At 50.3% G+C, this 22,985-nt stretch overlaps 2 protein-coding genes across 3 annotated transcripts in view; both read right to left on the bottom strand.

Moving 5' to 3' along the window:
• The window catches only part of Slc1a7 (solute carrier family 1 member 7), a 43,459-nt gene extending 25,215 nt beyond the window's left edge, over window positions 1-18,244 (bottom strand). For both annotated transcript variants that reach the window (XM_041652537.1, XM_041652538.1), the window contains exons 1-2: window positions 18,038-18,244; window positions 8,674-8,753 (exon numbers count right to left, since the gene is read on the bottom strand). In XM_041652537.1, coding sequence (XP_041508471.1) covers window positions 8,674-8,753; window positions 18,038-18,202 — 245 coding nt within the window. In that variant the 5' untranslated portion in view covers window positions 18,203-18,244. The remainder of the gene's footprint in view (window positions 1-8,673; window positions 8,754-18,037) is intronic.
• A 1,730-nt stretch (window positions 18,245-19,974) lies between these two features.
• LOC121448804 (RNA transcription, translation and transport factor protein-like) lies at window positions 19,975-20,480 on the bottom strand. The gene has a single exon (XM_041653022.1). The coding sequence runs from the start codon at window positions 20,441-20,443 to the stop codon at window positions 20,150-20,152; it is 294 nt and encodes a 97-aa protein (XP_041508956.1). The 5' UTR covers window positions 20,444-20,480; the 3' UTR covers window positions 19,975-20,149.
• Between the last annotated feature and the right edge of the window lie 2,505 nt (window positions 20,481-22,985).

The raw sequence follows: 22,985 nt of genomic DNA on the forward strand, positions 1-22,985 counted from the left end.
TGGGGTTGACAGGCAGTAAGAGACAAAATCTCTAATGGAAGCAACTGGGTTTCTGGGGCAAGAACCCCAGAGCCTGGAGGCCAGTAGACTGGGATTCTGGGGCTGAGAGGGAGCTATAGGTCCTCAGCTCAATGCCTGTAGCAACTTCCGTCAGAGCCGTCCCGCCCTGCAGTGAACCTCTCTGGGACACTACAAGCAGCTTCCTGAAATCACACAGTGGGTGCTCAGGGGTCCAGCACAACATCCAGGCATACACAGCTCCTGCTACCCGCAGACCTGAGCAACAGGAAGGAACCTGGGTCCCTGAGTTGAGTCCTGGGCTCTGACCTTAGTTGACTTCTCAGACTATAGGCAGTCTACCAGGCGGGCGAGGAGGTGTGTGTGTGAGAAGGGGTACAGGCCATGAGTGAGGGGGTCTCCCATCAGTCTTCCTAACCATGCCCCCAGCAGATGACAGGCACAGTCTGACAGCAAGTGCCACGTTAGCGCCTGGTTCCACTTCCCAGATGTCTCTGCCACACCCCTTCTCCCCCAGGCAATTCCATCTAGGACTCGAGGCAGGATGCCTTGATGCCAGTTCACTAAAATATGGGCCATCTGGTCCCAGCACTCCCTCCAAAGTGCAGAGATCCCCAGAGCCTCTGCTTACACTACTCCGGGGCAGCAGACTGGTTTGTCCTTTAGGAAGTACTTTTCCCAGAGCCAGGATGAAATCTACCTTCAGAGGAGAGGATCACCTTTGGACACAGCTGCTTTTTGCAGCCACACAGACCAGACCTCTCTGATTCCCAGGTGGGCTCTCTCTCTTATGCACCACAGAAGGCCAAGCATAGGAGGGCATAATCTCTACCATGAGTAGTGACTTCTTAGACACTTCTTAGACAGGTGGACCAGAATCAGGCTGTGTCTACAAGGACCACTCCCGAGAGAAGGGAAGGCCCTGTGCACTCGGGAGCACATCTCCTAACATTCCTCCAGTTGGAGTCACGGTGTCTGTCCCCAGGCTCAGGTTGGACCTGTCTGAATGAGGCTCTGCTGGGCACAGAGAGTTTCTGCCGGAGGATGACAGGAACGCTTTTGAAACCACCTACCTCCCCAGTCCTGTATATGTGTTACCACACCAACCACGGTGGGCACTTGCTCTGAGTACCTGGGGTCTCAGAAATGAATGAGGGCTTGTGGTCCTCAAGGACCTTGTTTAGTAGATAGCAAGACCCGCAGCGTAACAACACAGATCTCTGGGTCACCACTGTGACCGAGAGAGATCCAAAGCTGTTGGGAACCCACTAGGGAGCTGGATCCACCTTCCCGGAGGTGGCTGCCCAAGAGATCCTGGGAAGGTGAGCAGGAAGTGAAAGTGGAAACAGCAAGACCAGGGCATCTGAGACGGACAAAGTCTTTTTGAATCTCTAGACTGAAAATCTGCCCTAGCACAGACCCTAGCTGGGCTGTTTCCTCTTTTGATCAGCAAGAAGCTCAGCTAATAAGACAAGAGGGCCAAGAAAGGCTCCCAGCTTCCACTGCAGGAACAGCAGGGCCCTTCGCAGAAAGGCTAACTTGACTTCAGGGCTGAGTCCAGAAGTTCAGGCCATACCAACTTTGACACTTGGAGGCTGTGGCCACCTCAGGCCTGCAGTCTGTTCCACAGAGCCCAGGGAAAGTGCTCTGCATTCTGGCTCCCAAACCAGACTTCAAGACTGCTTGGCCCAGGCCCATCTCCAAGGAGTCAGAACGTGGGTGTGAGGAGTAGCCTGCCAAAGTAGAGTGCCTCAGCCAGGGGGAAAACGGGCGGGGAGACTCCTGACCAAACATGATTTCCTGATTCTGAGAAATATCCGTTGAAAATTCTTACAAGAAACAGGGAGAGAAACGATCCATACGTGGGCATACAAATGTACCCACGCTCGCTACAGACCCACACGAAGCTTCCACACAAACACACGCACATGACTTCTCTCCGAGGCAGAGCTGACAAAACACTCTGCCATGCTCAGGCTCGGTGAATCACAAACACATGGCTTCGGCTTCCTTGAATGATGTCTAGTTTGAGAAACTGGAGGAGGGGCGAGGAAGATTTTGGGAAAAAAAAAAAAACAAGGGAAGAATTGGAGGCTCTGGCTGGATCCAGATGCTGAGCTAACCACCCCCAGTTTTTGTGCTGCTCTTGTCTGTGGACATGTGAGAGCAAGGCACCGTTAACATCCCAAGTTTCAGCCCTAGTAGAGCCACAGTGGGCCACATACACACACCCATCTGCCTTGGAAGTTTGCACATTTGCTGGGTCTATTTTATGGCATAGGCCAGGAATGCTGGAAACAACTTAACTTGAGGTAACTCTAGAGCCCCAGGTGCAGAAATGCCCCAGTGTGTGTGTGTGTCGGAGCACCGCAGGAACCGGTGACGGGAAAGGGCCCAGCTGCAGCCCCCAGGGGAAGAGTGGAAGAGCCCCAAGGCACGGGCACAGAGTGGAAACTCCTAGGATGATTTGTTGAATGAAAACCAAAACAAGCAGGAGGCAGATTTGTTTTCGTGGAAGAAACAGGAAGGTATTCTCTAAGAACTTAAAGGAACAGAAAGCTGTGGGTTTTTTTTTTTTTCTTTTTCTGTTGGTCTGTGAATTCTAAAGGAAGAGGATATTACAGCAACAAGCATCCTTATTGGGAGAAAGTGGAAAAAGAAGGCTTCTGGGTCCCAGGGGCGTACGTGAAAGGAACCAGGGATGGGCAGAACTACAGAGGAGAACTGAGAACAGCAAACTACATGATGTCCACCTACATACTGCCCTTGGGTGAGAACCCGACATAAGTTAAGGATCATGCTGTAGCAGATTCTGTCCACCAGACACCATTGTCATGTGATGCAGAAATTTTCAACTTTGTATGAGGTGCCAACACTCAGTAATAAAGATGGGCTTTTCGGGGGGGGGGGCGGGGCTCCCCTTGTTGCCAGTTTCAATTGGGGAAAAATCTCCCCAGTGGCAGATGTGAGGCAAGAAAGGGCTTGCTGCCCAGGTGAAGGGGGACCGTTCATGGCTAATGGAAGAGCTATAGACTTGTAGAAAGATGCACCATTTTGCAATAGAGGCTCAAGGACCCTCTGCAAGGAAAGACTAAAGCTCTGAACCCTGCTCCTTGTCACTGAAGTTAGTGGCAGTGTACACCAGGTAGTCTACAAAGTCAGCTGGCAGCAAAGGTTCTCGGGAAAACCGGGGAAGGGAAAGGAGACTAAGGCTCAACCCTAGGGTGCTAATCTTAGGACAAGCTGAGGAGCCTGGGAACATGAAGAATGAGCACTCAGGGGTGACTTATGGAAGAGGTGGCAGTATCTCTGAGGCTGGAACAGGGACATATGTCTTCTGTACTTCATGGGTCCTGCAATTCATGGAGACACTATGCAGAAAGACCCAGAGCCTCAGTGCTAATGGCTAGCCAGCCCTACAACCCCTCTGAGATACCTGGAGCTTCTACAGAGTGACAGAAGCTGACCTTGGCCTCTGGAGTGGAGGGGGTCTCAAGAGCAAGACCCTGGGTTTCAGCCTGAACTGGGTTTTCCAGTCAGTAAATAAGGCACAAACCAACCCCGACTAAACTTGCCCCGGCTGCTATTGTGGTCTAGCTCTGCTGAGGTTCTCTGGGCAAGGCTCCAGTCTTGCTCTTTCATTGGATGAGCGTCGGATATGGCAGTCAGCATGCATGTGGACATCACCAAGAATAACCCCTCTCTAGGCCTCAGGGGCACCAGGAGGACAGAACTGCTGGGGTTTGGAGGGACTCAGGAAAGTGGAGATTGCTGGGAGCAGAGGGAGGTCCCTTTGGAGGGCCACTTTAGTGAGGGAGGAGGGTTGGAAAAGCAAACACATCAAAGGGGCAAAGGGGGGAGCTCCTGACTTCGGGAAACACAGAATTGAATTCACTCCAGATAAATACATGCAAGATAGGCCTATAGCAGAGATCAGTGGCACCTTAGACACAGAACACAGAAAGCCTGGAGTCACTCTGGTTGTACAATTAAGTAACCAAATTGTTCCACCAGCAAACATATTAACCACAAGGTGATCGCGACACACAGTGAGCCTCCACAGGAAACACTCTGGCCAGAGGTCTCTGTCCCGTCTCCCCCCCCCCCCCCCATCGTGTGTTCACATCTACAGAGGAATGAATTGGCACCTAGGTGTTTGGTCACCTCTTGCCAGTGTCAGTGGACTAACCTGAGCTACCCTGGGCCATGCCGGGCTTCTGAACCAATTACCCGAGGGCCGTACTGTGGAGCTGGTGAATTTGCCATGAGGAGGAAGGACAAACATTTTAACAACAATAACAAAGCAAGACACCTGGAATCCCAGCATTTGGGAGGTAGAGTCAGGAGGATTACAAGTTTGAGGCTAGCGTGGGATTCATGCAACCTGCCTCCAAAATAATCGTGAATAACAATATAAATAAAAGACAACTCTTAACCTCCCTCAGGACTCAGTTCTAATGCTGGCCATGAAACTAGTCCTGATCTCTGCCCCCCACTGCTTCCCCATGCCTCTTTACTAATGGCGGGCGTTATTATGATTAGGTACCTCTATGTCCCAGAGGCTGATTGGGCAACAAGAGTCACGTATTGCTCTGTCTCTATGGCAAAGCCGCTGTACTACTTGAGAAGAAATTTCTGGAAGAGCAGAATCTGAACAGCCTCACCCAATCCGGCCTCACTGCAGGGACAGCTTGAGTGGAGGTGGCTTTGAAACACAAAGGCCACGACTCAGCTGCACTAGAAGATAAAGAAGGAAGCTGGAGGAGAAGATGAAAAATGTGGATACTCCAGGGCACTGGCCCTGTGCCGTCAGTCCACTCACCTGAGTGTGACCCGCTTCTAACAAGCGTGACAAAAGTGATGGGCTGTAACACATCCATGACCATATAACATATAACACGCATGAGCATGGGATGTAACAGACATGACCATATAACATATACCATGCATGGGAATATCATATGTGACTTTGCCTTAGAGGATGAGAGGGGGGTCTTCTGGCCAGTCTTGAGAAAGCTGAAGCCAAGTTGTGAACCATCTGTGAAGGGCGCAGGAAGCCAGGGGTTGCAGGTGGCTGAGGACAGAGGGCAGCCATCAAGAAGCTGACCCTTGGGGTTGTTTGTACCTCAATTGGAGAGTGCCAGCCTAGCACGACCGAAGCTCTGGGTTTAATCCCCAGTGCTTGGTGAGGTGGCAAAGGCCGATAATCTCAGTGCATAGAAAGTGGAAGCAAAAGGCTCAGAAGTTCAAAGTCATCTTGGGTCGTGTATTAAATTTGAGGTCAGCTTGAACTAGAGAAGAACATGTCTCAAAGCAATAATAACACACCCACACACACACCATGCAAACAAGCAAACAAAAACAATAGAAGCTGGGCCCTCAGGCCAATAGCTGCAGGGAACCAACTTTTTCTTCCCATAGCTTGAGGGAGCTTGGAAGTGGGTTTTTCCACAGGAGAGTGCCCAGATGAGAAGAGGCCCAGCTGACCCTACACTGGAACCATGTGAGACACAAAGATGAGGGACCTAGTCAGGCTTGGACTTTGGAAATAACACACAAAGGAGGCTGAAGACCCCAGTGTGCTCTCCCAGCTTCCAGAGAAGTTAGTAGATTTGCAACCTACCGTTCCCCAGGGGTGGGGCGCTGGTGGAGGTTGCTGAATGTAGGATCATGAGAGTAGAGGGAAACAAGAAGCAATAGCTCTGAGAATTCACGAAGCATGAAGAAGAGTGGTTCAGAGTGCTGTGACGGAATCATGATGAGACCCGAGAGACACGGGTGTGCCACTTGGGAGGTTCAGAACGGTGTGAATGGGCTGTGTCAGTGTCAAAGAGAACTTCCCAGGGGAGGTGCTGTGTGTGTTGTCGGTGCTATGACCCCTGACAGCAGGAACGGAGGTAGAGGCTTTGTGAAATACCTAGGCTTCTGAGACTCTTTAATAAGTTAGCGATAAATTTGCACTGCCCGTCATGCGCAAGGCTGTGCCTGATCTTACGCCTTCTCCCAGCAGCCCCGTGAACAGGTGATTGTCCCATCTTGCAGATGCTGCTCAGGCTCCCACGCCCACCTAGGGCCAGTAAGATGACTCAGGGACTAACGGTGATTGACACCAAGACTGGAACACTCACACTGCTTCGAGTCCCTTGTTAGTTCTGGTGGAGTTTAGTTCAGGCTAAGCCTGGCATCTGACTCACTGTGCCTGCAACCACCTGAATGGTGCCCATACCTGAGTGGTACACAGGGCAGGAATGCCAGCTCAGGCTGATGGCTCAGGGGACAGTGGTAAATGGAGCACAGACCACAGTCTTGTTTAAGAATTAAAGAAGGCAGGCTCAGGACTAAGAGGCTTAGGAAATCAGAAAGACATCATTTTGGAGTTAGAATGTGGCTCAGTGGTAACAACTTGTTTAGCATTTGTGAGACCCTGGCTTTGAGCTCTAGACCAGGAAAAAAATCAAAAAAGCAATATGTCATCCCCCCCCCCCCACACACAAAGGTTTAATTCTCTGTTGGTAGGAAATGTTAGAGCATGTCCATTTCTCGGTGGCAAGCTTGCTCTGCACCACTTCTAACTATATAATAAACAAAGGAAACATGAACACACAGGCTTTTCTCAAGTTAAGACAGCATTCCAGTCCCAGCCAGGAGGAGGGTTTTGGTCTAGTGGAGAGAGTAAGGAGCTGGAGAGCTGGACAGATAGATAGACACCTGTCCCCGGGATCACAGACTGGGGAAGGGTGCTTACCCCAGGCCATATGATAGGGGGCAGAACTATGCGTAAGGCCACGGACTTCCAAATAGGATTTTCTTGAGCCAAGTGACAAGGGCAGGGTGGGAAATCCAACATGACTACAGGGGGGTCTGCTATGTGTGCTGTCTATGTCTTGACTAACCACTCAGGCAACAAGGACAGTAGAGGCACAGCAAAGGGACCCAAAGCCACCCAGAAGGAAGCCTGTCTCATTCCCTAGCTGCTGGGGAACTGTGTTTCCCTGGCCAACTGTACCTAAAGTCTGCAAGCAACTTGAGTTCAGAGACTAAGTTCTGAGTCTGCAGTTCCCATCACGGCTGGGCACCCAGCAGGCATGCGCAGGAGTGCTGATGGTAGAGCCGCTGACTCATTAGACAAGAATTCTAAGATTGCAGCCCTTGGGAAGATAAAGGGACAAGCCAACAAGTGAGCACCCAGAGAATAACAAGGAACAGGAAGTGTCCTGGGGGAGGGAGAGCAGAATGGATCTAGCAAGGATGGTGGGGAGGGTTGGTTGGAGGGGGTCTATGCTTTAGAGAGACAGAGGAGGACACCAGGCGGAAGGACCAGCGTGTGTAGAGGCCCCAAGCTAGGCAAGGGTCTGGTCTGATCAGGGACCAAAGGCTCACAGGACTGGCAATGATGAGACACGAGATGAGGCTTCCTCAGACTGCGCTGGCCTTGGGTGGGGGGAGAGATGGCTGTGTGGGGACAAGCAGGGGGCCTATGGGTTCAGATGAGGAAGACAGAGCTCCGTGCCCGTATTCTACGTTCTACTGGGAGATAGTCAGCTCAAGCTGTCGACAGTCTGGTGTTGGGCAAGGAAAGAGCCATCATGCTAGGCAGCTGCAGGGGTCATTTACTGACAGCAGAGAGTGGGGGGACGCTCAGTGTTGTGTAAAATCTCTAGTTGGTGACCCTAACTTCAGATTCTGTGGATCATCCATGGCAGAGACATCAGGCAGTTGGTTAACAGCCTGTGGGAACATAGGAGAATCGGGATGCTCTGTTCTCAGGGGTGCTGAGATTTAGGTGGTTACAGTTTTTTATTTGATGGGTCTCTCCACGGTCATATATTGAAGGTTTAGTCCCAGCGCAGCACTATTTGGGGGTGGGGATCTTTGGGAAGGAGGTCAGGAGCTCTGAGCTCACTCAGTGATGGGTCCTTAGCTTACTGGGGTGTTGGGACAGGTCACTGGTGGTGTGCTCTTGATGACATTGGGACGACAGCTCCTCCTCTACTCCCCCTCTGTGGTTCAGGTGCCACAGGCTAAACAGCTCTTATCTACACATGCTCCCTCCCATGATGCTCTGCTCACCTTGGGCCCAGTGACCACGGACCAAGAACTCTGAAATGGTGAGGGAAAATCCTTTCCTTCCTCAAGTCTATTTTCTTGGGAGTTTTGCCACAGTGATAACGAAAGCTTGCATGAAAGGATGCGGTAATACTTGGTGTACGTTGAGGAGTCAGGGAAGGCTTCTGAAGGGAGAAGCAGCTGACTGGGGGACTGGCTGGAAGCATTGTCTCTACCTCATAAGAACAGGCCAGTGCCCTGTGCCCTCCCTCTCCCTCCTCTCACCTGGAGACCACCAGTCAGCGCCCTGTGCCCCCTTCCCCTCCTCTCACCTGGAGACCACCAGTCAGACCCTGTGTCCCCCTCTCCTCCTCTCACCTGGAGACCACCAGTCAGGCCCTGTGTCCCCCTCCCCTCCTCTCACCTGGAGACCACCAGTCAGGCCCTGTGTCCCCCTCCCCTCCTCTCACCTGGAGACCACCAGTCAGTGCCCTGTGCCCTCCCCTCCTCTCACCTGGAGACCACTAGTCAGCGCCCTGTGCCCTCCCCCCTCTCACCTGGAGACCACCAGTCAGCGCCCTGTGCTATTCCCTCCCCTTCCCCCCTCACCTGGAGACCACCAGTGGCAGGATCAGCATCTTCAGCATCCTCATCAACAGTTCGCCAGGGAACTGGAGGTAACTAATCTCCTGGAAACACAACAAGATCTGGGTCAGAGCAGACAGTACAGACTCCAAATTGCTTGCTTCGTCACCATCTTCAATGCATTGTCTGTCCTGTCTGCACACTTCTGTCTAGCATCTGAACATCAGGGACCAGTGAGAAGAAACTGGTTTGGAGCCAAACAGCCTGGATCATGGTAAGCTCCTCCTTCATAACCAACCTGATGGTCTTGGCCCTCTGGGTTTCTTTATCTCCAATAGGAAGATAATAATTACTTCATGGGGTCATTGGGAGGCTCAATTGAGAGACTGTGTGGGCTCTTAGCATCTCTCCTGAGCACTTAGCACCTCGCATGAGCACCTCGCATCACTGGTGCAGTTTTCCCCATTAGCACCATTTACCCATCCGTCCATGGTGTAAAGTCTGCTCCATCCACCAGAGAGTAAGGGGCAGGGGGGCAGGGGGGCAGGGATGCTGTCTCTGCAACCCATACTAGGCCAAGCATCGCTCTGAGGTCCCCAAAATGGATTAAGCCAGGTTCCTGCCCCAGAAAAGGTCCCAGTCTAGTTAATGAGGAGATTGACAAATAAACCATGGCCTTCTCATAAGTCAGTAAGATTCCTTCTGCTAGCTTACCCCTGAGAAGCACTGACTTTGGAGACAGAGGTCCCACTCTAGGTAAAGGACCCTTGTTGGGCCGTTTATAGCCACCATCTCCTAGTGCAGATAGCTTGTAACCACCCTGGTAGAAATGAAGATATTCTAAAAAGACACACATGTCCCTCCCACCAGGACACTATACCCTAGGGAATTGCAACTTCCCCAAGAGTCTCACGTTGGGAGAAAAAGGTTGAAGTCTAGCGCCAGCCAGAAAAAAAAAAAAAAAAAAACTTGTCTCCCTGGAGAGGTTTCCTACAATTCTGATTACTTGTCAGATCACCTTGGGGAAGAAAAGGAGCCAAGACAACAATAGGTCAATGATGGTGGGAACACAGCCAGGACCCCTTAGCCCTGGGTACCTCTGGCCCTCTAGTTAATCTTAAATCTTCGTGCCGGGACTGTGAAGATGACTCCAGAGGCCTCTGGCCTCTCTAATCCTCTTCCCAATGTGGTCACATGGATTAAACCTTCGTTCTGCCTTTGGCTATCACTTGTTCCTTTAATTAATCTATTCAGGGTGAGGCTGAGCCTAGCTCATTAGAGCTGCTAGGGCCTGGGATTAACCCCTCCCAACCCTGGCCACAGCTGCCCCCCCCCCCAGCTGCAGGACTGCCGTGAACAGTTGATGTGCCTTCCAGATGATAGCGGAATTCTGTCCGTTGCTTGTTCTACAAAACAACTTGTGGATTGTCTGAAATTCTAACAGAACCGGAGTGCTGTTTCTACAGCTTGACTTCAGGTCTTCTGTTTCTGGCAATCCTTGGCTGGGATTCTTATTCCAGAGAGGGAGGATGTGGGTGGCAGAGGCTGAAGGATCTCAGACAACATCCAAGTTACATTTTGGCGCCCGACCCCACCTCAAAAACTAGTGCCAAGTCAGAGTGGTGGCCAACATACCTTTAATCCCAGATTTGAGCACATAGGCAGACAGATCTCTGTAAGTTCCAGGCCAAACTGTTCTATATAGTAAGTTCCAGGCCAGCTAGGACTTCATAGTGAGACCTTGTTTCAATGAAAAACGCAAATAAAAATAAAGCCAGATGTAATGGCTTGCTAGTAGTCTGATGCCTTGAAAAGCCCCAAGGCCTAGGATTGTGGTGCTAGATAGATCCCATCTAACCCACCCACATCCCAGACAGGATGCTGACTGGACAGAGGAGGTGATGTCCCACCTAGTGACATGCAAGAGAGAGAGCTGGGTTTCCTAGGTCCACTATGCTACCATTTCCAATGTGTTAGAAAAATCCCACAAAAATACACTCATCATGTATCATGTCTGTGTCTTTGTGTGTATGTAGTACTGGAGATTAAACCTGGGCTCTTGCATAGCTGTTTCCTCTATTTTTGCATTGTGTTTGTGTGTGTGTGTGCGTGCGTGCGTGCGTGCGTGTGTGTGTGTGTGTGTGTGTGTGTATGATGGCATGTATGTGGCAGTCAGTCAGAGGACCACTTGAAGTCACTTCTCTCCTTCCACCATGGGCTCTGGGAATAAAATTCACATGGTCAGGTTAACACTTTTACCTGCCCAGCCAACTCATAGGCCCATCTTTATTATCAAATGCTCCATTCGTTGTCTCAGTGTGGGTGCACCCCTCGCAGTCCTGAGTTCCTTGATCGTGCTCTCTCTCCTTCTGCTCCTGATTTGGACCTTGAGATTTCAGTCCAGTGCTCCAATGTGGGTCTCTGTCTCTGTCTCCTTTCATCGCCTGATGAAGGTTAATATTCAGGAGGATGCCTATATGTTTGTCTTTGGGTTCACCTTCTTATTTAGCTTCTCTAGGATTGCGAATTATACACATTGAGAAAATGGGGATGTTCTATCGGGAACCCACCAAGGCCAGCTGGTCTGGGTCTGAAAAAGCATGGGATAAAACCGGACTTGCTGAACATAATGGACAATGAGGACTACTGAGAACTCAAGAACAACGGCAATGGGTTTTTGATCCTACTGCACGTTCTGGCTTTGGGGGAGCCTAGGCAGTTTGGATGCTCACCTTACTAGACCTGGATGGAGGTGGGTGGTCCTTGGACTTCCCACAGGTCAGGGAACCCTGATTGCTCTTCGAGCTGATGAGGGAGGGGGACTTGATCGGGGGAGGGGGAGGGAAATGGGAGGCGGTGGCGGGGAGGAGGCAGAAATCTTTAATAAATAAATAAATTTAAAAAAATGCTATTCACCACCGAGCCAAGTGACATCCTTGTAACCACACCTTGTTACTTATACAACTTACATTTTGTCCCTGAAATTAATAATTGACTGTTTTTTTATTTGCTTTGTTTTCTTTGAGCTTCTCACTAATTTCTTCCAAATGTTTTTATCTATGAAAACATCAAAGCAAGCATTCCCTACAACAGAAGCCGATCTGCTCCCTTTTATCTCATCTGGACTTCAGGCCCACAGCTTTCCACCTTCCTGTTGTGTGTGTGTGTGTGTGTGTGTGTGTGGTTGGGGGAGAGTCTCATGACCCAGCCGCTGTTGTGGCCTCTTGGTTTTCCTTATGGGATTTACCCTGCACAGGAGCCAGTGTTTCTGGCGGCATTTGTTTCTGTCCTTATTTTGGTGAAACCATCTCTTATGGCAGCTTCCTCAGAAAAGATGCAGAGAGCAACTTCCGAGTTCTTCAGTTCAATTGCCTGGGTCCTACCCTTCCCTCTAGCAACAATCTGGTTGTATTTGAGATTTTTACTGGAAAACGATGTCCTTTTCTGGTTTTGAATTTATTTCATTAGTAGTGTGTGTGCATGTTGTGCGTGCGCGTGTGTTGTGCATGTGTGGGCACACAGGCCAGTGGACAGCTTTGGAGAGCTGGTTCTCTCCCTGCACCTTTATGCGGGTTCCAGGGGTCAAACTTGTTCCCAGGCGGATGTAGCAAGCATCTCTTCCTGCTGAACTGTCGGGCTCACACCTTTAATCCCAGTACTTGGGAGTCACACACCTTTAATCCGAACACTAGGGAGGCATAGACAGGAAGGGATATGGCTGGGTGGAGAGAGGAATATAAGTCAGGAGGAGACAGGCGCTCAAGGCATTCAGTCCAGGGATTTGTAGAGACAGGATCCTCCATTTGGTCTGAGGATTTCACAGAGGTAAGAACTAGTGGCCGGCTGCTCTGCTTCTCTGATCTTTCAGCTCATATTTTGATATTGATTCTTGTTTATTAAAATTTCAAATACTCGTTTTTATTCTTGATTGATCACTCTTTTTAGCACCTGTGTTGTTGGTACAAGCCAGGGTCATCTAGGAAGGAAAACCTCAGTTGAGAATGAAGGGCTCTAGGAGGCCGGAGTCTGGTACACATGGGAGTGGCCTTGCCATTCTCTCTCATTCCCTCTGCCTTGCTACAAACTGTTAGATTGCATTCCTGAAGCTAGCCCCCAAGGTCTATTTCGATTCTTGGCCACTTCCTCTTCCTGAGGCTGACCACCAAGGTCCAGCTATCAAAGTATTGAAGTCCAGCAATCAACACCCCCCCCCCTTTGGCCATCCCAATCAACCTGCCCAATCAAAATTAAACACCTCATGCCAACATGGAGGTTCCCCCTTATAAACTGCCATTTTTCCCATGTGCCACATCTGTCTCCTCTCTATGCAGAAACAGTCCTTCTGTTTCTGTCCCACTCTGGGACAAATACCCCTTCCTCCCTTTCCCTTATCCCCTTCTCCTTCATCCTCTATCTCCTGTTCTTCTCTCTTATTCCCTGCCCTTTGTCCCTCCAGGGCAAATAAATCTCCTCTGTGCTGAGAACTTGGTCTTGGTGTGTCCTGTGGTGACTTGGGTCCTTTCGGAGAAAATGCCTTTCAGAGATTAGCCAAGTCTATGGAGAGATTTTCTTGATGAATGATCGGGTAGGAGAGGACCCAGCCCTGGACAGGTGTGGGGGAGGGCCCAGCCCTGTCAGGTATGGGTGGTGCAACCCCTGGACAGGGGTCCTGGGCTGCATAAGAAAGCTGACTGAGCAGGCCAGTGAGCTGCACTCCTCTTTGGCCTCTGCTTCAGTTCCTGCCTCCAGCTCTTGCCCTGAGCTCCTGCCCTGAATTCCCTTCGTGGTAAACTACAGCTGGGAGCTGAAATAAACCTTTGCCTCTGCAGGTTGCTCTTGGTTGTGGTGTTCATCACAGCAATAGAAACCAAACAAAGACAGCGTCCAATCTGCTGCTGCTATTGTTTGATGTGTATGCCACTGGGACTGTAACCTATGTCTTTGTGTACACTAAGCGCATGGTAATACTACGCTATACTACTACCCCTACATCCAGTTTTTAAAAGTTGCATTTGTTCATTTCCTTGTGTGTACACATGTGCTTCATACAGCATGCATACGGAGGTCAAGACGACTTTCAGGAGCTCTCCTTCCTTTGTGTGGGTTCTGGGGATTGAACTCAAGTCCTTGGGCTTGACAGCAAGCTCCTATCCCTGCTGAGCCGTCTTGACAGCCCCCATTCCGTTTATGATAACTATGCAAACTCTCATGTCTCCAAAGATCTTAAGAAATGAATTTTCTGAGAAAGGGCCTCTCTCTAGCTCTGGCTGGCCTGGAACTTGATATACGGACGAGACTAGACTTGAACTCAGAGATTTGCCAGTCTCTGGTTCCCAAGTACTGGGGTGAAAGATGTGTACCACCACGCCCAGCCCTAAGAAAGGATTTTAAGAGTCTCCAGAGACCTCTTTTCTCATCGGTTGTCTCAGGTTTGGACATGTGCAGCTCGCCTCACATTTCTGCTCACAGGTAAGTGTGGAGTGGGAAGCTTCTGGGCTTGCACTGAGGGTCCCTCAGGGCAGAGCGATGGGTGTAACCTGCAGGGAGGGGACGAGAGCCTCTTTTCTCCAAGAATTCATGGGTCTTTATGAGGCTCCAACAAGAAGCCTGTGCCTAAGCCCGGCTTCCAGCTGTTCCAGAGTTCTGCTGGGGAGGCTGCACCTAGGATGCCCGTGTCTACTGCACCTAGGATGCCGGTGTCTACAGATCGCTTCAAGCATGGACCTCCCCACTGCTCCTTTCTAACCTCACACAGGTGGGCCTGATGTCCCCGAGGCAAGCTTCTCTGGACACTGGGCAGGCCAGAGTTAGACACAATAGAGAGAAGAGTCCTCTGACCATGTGGCTTGGAAGAGCTCTGGCGCTTAAGGGCCTGCTCTCAACTCTTGGCTTCATCCCTGCTCTGCCTTCCATATCAGAGCCCTTTGGAGTCCCGTGAGAGAAGCTACTCAGTCTCTGCTCCTATGAGCTAGCATGCCAGCCTCTTGGGCTCCAACAGAAGGGACTATCCGGCTCCACCCGCTTCCCATATTGTCTAACCAGAGTTTTCTTTCTCGATGACTCTATGTTCTCTTTGGTTTGGATAGTTTATGTCCTTGAAAATATCCTACCAGGGCTGACGAGATGGCTCAGCGGGTAAAGGGGCTTGCTGCCAAGCCGACAGTCCTTTAAGTTCCATTCCTGGAGGTGAGAACTGACTCCCACAAGTTGTCCTCTGACTTCCACATGTGCACGATGGTGTGTGTGTGTGTGTGTGTGCACATGCGTGCATGCATGTGGTTGTAAATGCCTCCCTATGCACACACACATACAAACAAAATAAATGCAATGATTTTTAAAATTTTATCAAACTTACAGAAAGGAAAGGAAATGGATATAATTATAAACCCTCACGCCATAAGTGGAAGTCTCAAATGTCTCTACTTTTTTTAATGAATTATTTACATCCAAAAGTAAAATCACATTAATTTTGTGAGTTTCATTTCACAAATAGAACATTCTACCATTTTCCAAATTTTTTATGATTTCTGCCTCTTGCATAAGTTCAAACAGTTGGAAGGGTTTGCTGTCTGAGTCACAGGCAAAGAGACCAAACAGAAAAACCCTGGCTTTCACAGGACAGTGCTCGAGAGAAGCCACTTGCTGCCAAATAACTGTTCTCCATCCATGCCTCCTTCAGTGTCTGGCAGGTTAGTTCAGACCTGAACGCATCTGCACGCCCAAGCAGATGGGGCAGCTCTGACGCAGTAGGCCCTAGAGGATCCGGCTTTTACTAGCCAGCGGTCCAATTTGTTTTCCCAGAATAATCTTCCTGCAGGACAGAGATGGTTGCTGTTTCAGAACCTGAGTGCAGACTGAAGAGTGTCAGGGCCACGGGAGAGTGTCGGGGCCACGGAGAGTGCCGGGGCCATGGGCAGGAGAGTTTATTTCACCATGCAGGTAGAAAAGATTCAGCCACTAAGCACACACATGAGGCAGCTGCTCATGGTGCAGGGTCGGGAAGTAGGGAGGGTGCTGGTGTTCAGTTTGCCTTCTTCTGTTATTTAACCTGCGCCCCCACCTGTGGGATGCTGCTGCCCACATTTGGAGTGGGTCTTCTCTCTTCAGTTAAATGTTTCTGCCGACAGCCTCTGATGCTTCCTCAGACGTGTGTTACCATGGTGATTTTAAATCAGAGTGGTCAAGATTAGCTAACCGGCACAGACAGACTTTGCCAGGGAGACAAGAGAGGGGACGAAATGGCGCTCAGTGCTTACTGTCTGCCAGGCGCTATGGATATTCACTCCTTTAACATTTTTGGAAGATACTGATGCTCCCTTTGCCCCACAGATAAGGACACTGAGACCAAGAGGAGAGAGGACTTAGCCCAGCCACCATAGGTGGAATCCACTCCCTTTATTCCATTTCTTAATCCGTTTGTCTCCTCGAACTCAGGATTTAGCTCCATTCCATTTCCTGGTGCCCCCTTTTCTCAGTCTTTATATTTTGTATTTTTATTTGCTCAGCTTGCTCCTTTTCATTATAAATCTTCATTAGAGTTACCACTCACAACCACACAATAGTCTGTACTAGGCTGTTCTGAGATTTCCTCTTCCAATGGAATGAATCTACTGCTTTCCTAACCCAAAGTAACAAAGTCAAATTCCTCCAAATAAAAACAGGGTCAGGCCTATCCCAGCAATACCCTAGTCCCTGGTACCAACTGCTGTCTTAGTTAGGGGTTCTGTTGCTGTGAAGAAACACCATGACCACAGCAACTCTTATAAGGAAGACATTTAACTGGGGCTGGTGTACAGTGCAGAGGATCAATCCATTATCATCCAGGTGGGAGCATGGTGGCATGCAAGAGACAGGGTGCTGGCTACATCTTGATCGGAAGGCAACCGGAAGTGGTCTGAAGCACTGGATGTGGTTTGGCATATATGAGACCTCAAAGTCCACCCCCACAGTGACACACTTCCCCCAACAAGGCTACACCTACTCCAACAAAGCCACATCTAATAGTGCCACTCCCTATGAGCTTATGGGGGGCAATTACATTCAAACCACAGCATGAACCCCGTGGCCCCTATAAGATTGTAACAACCTGTGCTTCTAGAATCATGGCTTCTTCCTAATAGCTTCAGGTGGTGAGCAGGGTTGCTTGGATACTGGGGTGGGGGCATCACCCCTTGAATGGAAGATGTGAGTCTGAATCTGAAGCCTGGCTCCAGCTTCAGAGATGGTGTGAGGTATCAGGAGAATGAAGGACCCATGGGGTCTGGGATCCCCAGGAGCCCACTGACAGACCTGCCTGAAGACTGACCCCTCAGAGCCCCCCTCAGTGAGCCTCCATGGTGCAGTCATAACCAAAATCCCACTAAGTGGGTCTAGACAGAACCCCTCACCCTCAAGCCCCTCAAGAGCAGATCCAATCCCTCTTTCCCTCTTCTCAGTATCTGATCCTGTGTCTGCACTGGGCAAGGGTCTCACTCCTAATGTCTCCTTAGTCGTTTCCTGCCTGCTGTCCCTCTGTGCCCAGGCTGTGAACCCCGAGCCCCAGCTGTCCTGTGTGGTGCTCAGGCTTGTCTTTCCGGCAGGAGGTCTGCACGCCTGTCTCCACGGTCCTGAGCTGTGTCTTCCATGTTGGAACAGGCATCTGTAGTGTCTTATATAACATCACAGTGCCGTCCTCAGTCCACAGAAAGATCGTCCCAGATGATGCGTTTACACAGTTGCCTATCGGTGTCACCTTCTGCCTCCGGCTTCCCATCGGCCACCCTTCCTGAAGTCTCCTCTGCAGGAGCACCGCTCTCACACCTTCCCCTTCAGCCCATTGTCACTTGTCACTCGCTACCATTGCAGCTTCTCCCATCTGGCCCGCTATCACCCCTGTTCCGCTCAGCCCAGGGATGTAGAACTGTCCCTTCTCTCTTCTCTCTCCATGGCTCTGCACAGCTGTCTGAAGCCCGTGTCTGGTGAAGGGAACCATCCAGCTCTTGGTCCCTAACTCCAGCCCCTTGCTCTCGCTGCATGTTGCAACCCCCTCCAAACGCTTGCTGCCTTGCTCCTGTTTCACGCACACTTTAGCCTTATCCACTGATCCTGCTATAGGAAACCCATCCTGGATTCCTGGTCGTGGAGGACCTATAGGGGGTGTTCTCTGAAGACCCCTGGTCTCCCCACCCTTGCTCTCAATCCCGTGCTTGCTCAGTGGTATGTCCCCCCCCCCCCCGGTCACCTTACTGTACTGGCTTTGTTGTCATTTTGCCAGCCATTTTATTGATCTCTTACACTAGTGGGTCTTTCTCATGTCCATGATATAGATGGGAACACTAGGGCCCAGAGAGGCAACCTAGCTCACCTCCTGTACCGACACTGGGAACCCCACACACCCTGGGGGCCTGACCTGTGGTGAGAGGCGCTGGGTCCTGAGGAAGAAGCCGAGGAGGCAGCCCACGATGACAGACAGCACGGACAGGATGAGTAGCCCATTGCGCCTACACACCGCCCGTCCTCGAGCCAGGACAGCACCCAGCGCCATGCTCAGCCCAGGTGGTTGGCAGCATTCCATGCGCTGTAGGATGTGGCCCAGGTCTGGGCTGGAGGAACAAGCCTCTCCACTCACGGATGAACAGAGTCCTAAGCACCTATCACCAGCCTTGCAGCCATGGTCTGGGCAGCCACCCAGAGGGAAGCCATAATCCTATTACCAGCTGCATCATTAGGAGCCGGGAGCAGATTAGGGCCTGAGAAATTAGAGCAGGCCACGTGGTCCGTGTGTCCAGTCCTCAAAGCCAAATACTCCTCTTGAAGAGGGCAGGGGACCGGACACCATGAGAGGAAGCCGAGGTGCATCAGCCCACCTCATTCCAGAAAGATGTGGAAACACAGCGGTGAGGTGCCAGTCACTGCCAACCTCAGTAAGTGTTGGATGGGCATCTGGCGGCTGTCCCAGGAGCACCTTCTCATATGAGCATGGTGCTGCTGATGCCAGTCCCCAGAAGCACAGAGTGCCGTGAATGTTTCTTTGCCAGTGCACATTCAGAGGCATCTGGGGAAGGAGGGAACGCTGTGTGCCAGGCTTGCCCCAGTATGCTACTGCCAGTCATGGGGACTCAACCCCACCACCTTGGCACTGGGTTCCAGCCTCCAGGTCATTGAGAGAGGGACTGAGTCTCGGAGAGCCTGAGTCTCTTGGCACAGTCGCTGAGCTTGTGGCACTCGGCAGAATGAAGTCAGGCAGCACGGTGAGGACTTCAGACTTGAGTTCAGTTGTCCTGTCCAGCCTGCTGTTAACAGGAAATGAATACTTTTTCTTTCGGGATGCTTCAAGCCTGGGACACCACCCCACATCTCTCAGGGACTATTATCTACTTATTTATTTTTAAAGTGTTTTTATTTATTTTATACATATACACAATGTGTCTTGATCATATCTATAAATAAATAAAAAGGAGGACATGAAGCTCCTAGGTATGGCAGAGGTGATGGTTTATTGTAAATACGAGTGAGAGAATAGCCAGAGGCATCTGGAAGAGTCCAGAGAGAACATGGATATGTGAGGAGAAGGGGGAGGAGAGAAGAGAGGAGCCACCTACCAAGAGGGGGCAGCCCTGGCCCAGGGTCTGTTCAAGAGACTGGTGTAGCCAAAATGGCTGAGTTATACAGGAGCCAGAGGAGCTGGGGGAAGGGGCAGCCCAGTTTCTGGGCTGGAGAGTTCATGGTAGGGAGTGGCATAAGCCAGTCAGAAGGACCCTGTCAGGTAGGACTAGAAGGATGCAGGGACAACCTGATGGGCAGAATCTGCTTTGACATGTTAATAGGCGTCGTAGCCCTTTACCCAGTTTTTGTTTGTTTGTTTTTGTTTGGTTTTCGAAACAGAGTTTCTCTGTAGCTTTGGAGCCTGTCCTGAAACTCGCTCTATAGCCAGACTGGCCTCGAACTCACAGAGATCTGCCTGTCTCTGCCTCCAAGTGCTGGGATTAAAGGCGTGCGCCACCACTGCAAGTCAAAATTTCCAGCCCCCTGAACTGTCTGAAACCTGATAACACCCACCCACAACAGCAACTCCTCCTGGGCCCTCCCCAGCACACGCACCTCCCACCTCAATGTCCTTTTCTTAAAGTAACCCAGAGGACAACCTACCATCTGCCATACTCCAAGAGACTAAGGCTGATGGGAGTAAGCATAACTTTTTTGAAGACAGTTAACAACAAGCCTGTCTAGCAAAACAGTAGGTCCCCACCCCAACAGGGTCTACGACCTCTCCAGCCACAGACCTTTGACCAGGTTTAAGGCACCAAGGCCTCCTATTTTTTTTTTTTTTCAAAGCAAAACAAAAAGTTACTTTCCCCAACTTTATTAAAGAAAAAAAAAAAGCAATGGTGGTAAATCTCTAGAACATGGCCAATTTCCTGGGATTCCTCCCTCGAAAATGTGACATTTGATTTCCAAACACATGCCGATGCACATGGTTCCCATCACACTAGGCAGGCGAGAAGCTGAAATCCTGATGTGCTCATCTTCCGACTTTCCCCAGTCTGTGGTCTGTCTTTGGGTCAGCAATGATTGCCTGAACAGCTACTATGGCTTCATTGATTTTCGTCTGTAGCTCTCTGAGCTCTTCTATGTGCAGCAATCGCAAGATCTGAGCCGCTTCGTTCAGAACTGCATCTCCTCTGTCTTCAATCTTGTAGTGTCTAATTTTCTGGTCTTCAAGCCAAACAATGAAGTTTCTAAATTCTGTTTCATCTTTGCAGTTGAAGCCTGCAGGGTTGTGGTAGTCCAGGGCCGTGAGCTTGCGTCGGAACATGGTCGCCGGTGCTCGTGCTGGCCGCCCGGGCCTCTGCCGGGACACCAAGGCCTCCTATTTTTAAAGATGGCAAAGACCAAGAGATCTGCATTTGAGATCCAGGTCTGCTACTTGCCAGCTGTGTGATCCTGTGAAACCATCTCATCTCACTCAGCTTCAGTTCCCCCATTCATACAACAGAGATGTTAAGAGCGTCTGGCCAGAGGGAATATGAGTGAGGGTAACAGCAAACTCAGCAGCCAGTGGCCATGGCTGGAGCCATTGGCACACAGCAGCTCAGCGGGAGACTCCTTCCTGCTCTTGCTTGTGGCCTGGCCTTTAAACTAGAGGGGACTAAACTGCCTGTGTCACTGGGCATCTGTAATCTCATCAGAGTCAGTCAGGCAGCAGCAGGGAGCAGGCGGTGGTAGAGGTGGGGGTGTGACAGGTGTTGGTATACAGGGTGACTGCCTCCTCCAGACAGGTGACCAGAAAGGAGACAGCAGTGAGGAAGTGCAGGCTGAGGCAAAGGAACCTGGTCACAGGCCCTGATGCCATGGCAATGAAGGGACGGATTCTGGTCCCTCCTGAATCAATTTGTGACCCCTCCCTCAGTCCTGCCCTTTACAAAGAGAAGGAAATGAGCATTCGTGCACCGAGAAGCCCAAAGACCCTGCTCCTGGCAGCGCCGCCATGGCAACAGAGGAGGTGAGGTGCCCAGCAGTCTGAGAGATTTCTTTCTCTTCCTCTTAAAGCCCAAAGGTCCCTAAGACACCTTCAACTCCAATAAATGCAGCTTTTCCACTTCACCGGGTGGCTAACTGCTGCTTGGAAAATCCCGGGTAGCCTTAGGGCAGGTTCAAACACCATCTATGCCCACCTTAGTTGTGCTACACGGTGGGTGAGGCTTGCTTTCCACTCTGACTCTAAGACTTTGGTTTCCAGAATGTCCCCCACAATTGCCGCTGACCCCACCCCTCCACACTCTAAGCTGTCCTCCTACATTCCAGGATTCTTCAGTGCTCACACTGTCTGCAGATGCTCTTGCTATCTCAGGGTACTGAGGACAGAACAGAGCGTCAGACACAATCTGGTCTTGGAGAACCTCCAAGAAAAGGGACTACCTCCCACTGAAATGTAGACAGATAGCAAGCCTTACTACAAACAGCTTTGAATTAAATTTAAAGGCTCCTGTGTTAGAACCCTTTAATAAGATCACTTTGGCCTACAGGATCATTTGTCTTTTACAATATGGCTAAATAGGCAAAAGTGTTTACATAATTATATAAAATAAACAAGTTTAGGAAACTCTGGTAAAATGAAGTTATTCCGGTTCTTCATTCTGGCCCAGCTTGCTGAAATTAGTCCTAACTGTGGAGTAGGAGGTGTGGCTCTGTTGACAGAGTGCCTGCCCAGCATGCATGAGGCCTTGGGGTCCATCCCCTGCCCTGCATAAACCAGGCAGAGTGGTGCACACCTGTAGTCCTAGTACTTAAGAAGTAGAGGCAGGAGGATTAGAAATCTAAGATCACCCCCAGCTACTTATGAAGTCAGAGGCCAACCTTGGTTGCATAAGATGCTGTTGAAAAAAAGTCCTAGCTTTATTGGCAAGATTGCTGTGTGAACTTGGGTACATTTTTAACCTCTTCTAAAGTGGGGAGAAGACAATAGTCTCCTGTAGACTTGTGTCTTAGTCTGGGTTCCTATTGCTAGGAAGAGACACCATGAAGACGCAGCACTTATAAAGGAAAACATGTATCTGGGGTGGCTTACAGCTCGGAGGTTTAGCCCATTGTCATCATTACACATACAAGCAGATGTGGTGCTAGAGAAGGAGCTGAGAGTGGAGAAGGAGCTACATTTTCATCCCACAGGCAACAGCAAGTGGTCTGAGATATTGGGCATGGCTTGAGCATAGGAGACCTTAAAGTCTGCCTTCACAGTGACACACTTCCTCCAACAAGACCACACCCACTCCAGCAAAGCCACACCTCCTAATAGTGCCACTCCCTGAGTTTATGGGAGTCAGTTACATTCAAACTACCCCAGCTTGTGATGTGGGTTCCCTGCAATACTGCAGGTCAGGTACTTAGGTCATTGTGTGCCACTCAGGTACTCCTACGCAGCCTTTTTTCCATCTGGGGTTCATTCCCGCTAGAGAAAGTCTCCAAAGCTGGTAGTTGGTTTGTTGTGGGGAACCTTGGAGCATTCTGACATTCTGGGGCTTGGGGCACACACATGGGAAGCTGTGGCTTCCAGAGTGGAGCTCATACGCCTCTCTCAGGACATCTGATGCCTTGGGGCTTGTCCGAGTTCGCTTCTATTGCTGTCCAAAAAAGAAAGAAAGAAAGAAAGAAAGAAAGAAAGAAAGAAAGAAAGAAAAAGGGTTCATTTGGCTTATATCTCCATCACAGTTCATCAAGATGAAAATTCAAGTAAGGCAAGAACCTGAGGAGGTATGAGCCCAAGCAGAGGCTCACTCCTCTGGCACATGCCCACTTCCTTTCTTATCCCTTCCAGACCTCCTGCTCAGAGGTGGCACCACCCACAGTGGGCTGGACTC

The sequence above is a fragment of the Microtus oregoni genome, unplaced genomic scaffold, assembly GCF_018167655.1.
Source record: "Microtus oregoni isolate MIOR12 unplaced genomic scaffold, Mior012 000005F_ref0000423, whole genome shotgun sequence".
Taxonomy (NCBI): domain Eukaryota; kingdom Metazoa; phylum Chordata; class Mammalia; order Rodentia; family Cricetidae; genus Microtus; species Microtus oregoni.

Excerpts from the sequence above, each read along its gene's own strand:
- LOC121448804 (XM_041653022.1), bottom strand. The coding sequence starts at position 20,443 with ATGTTCCGACGCAAGCTCACGGCCCTGGACTACCACAACCCTGCAGGC.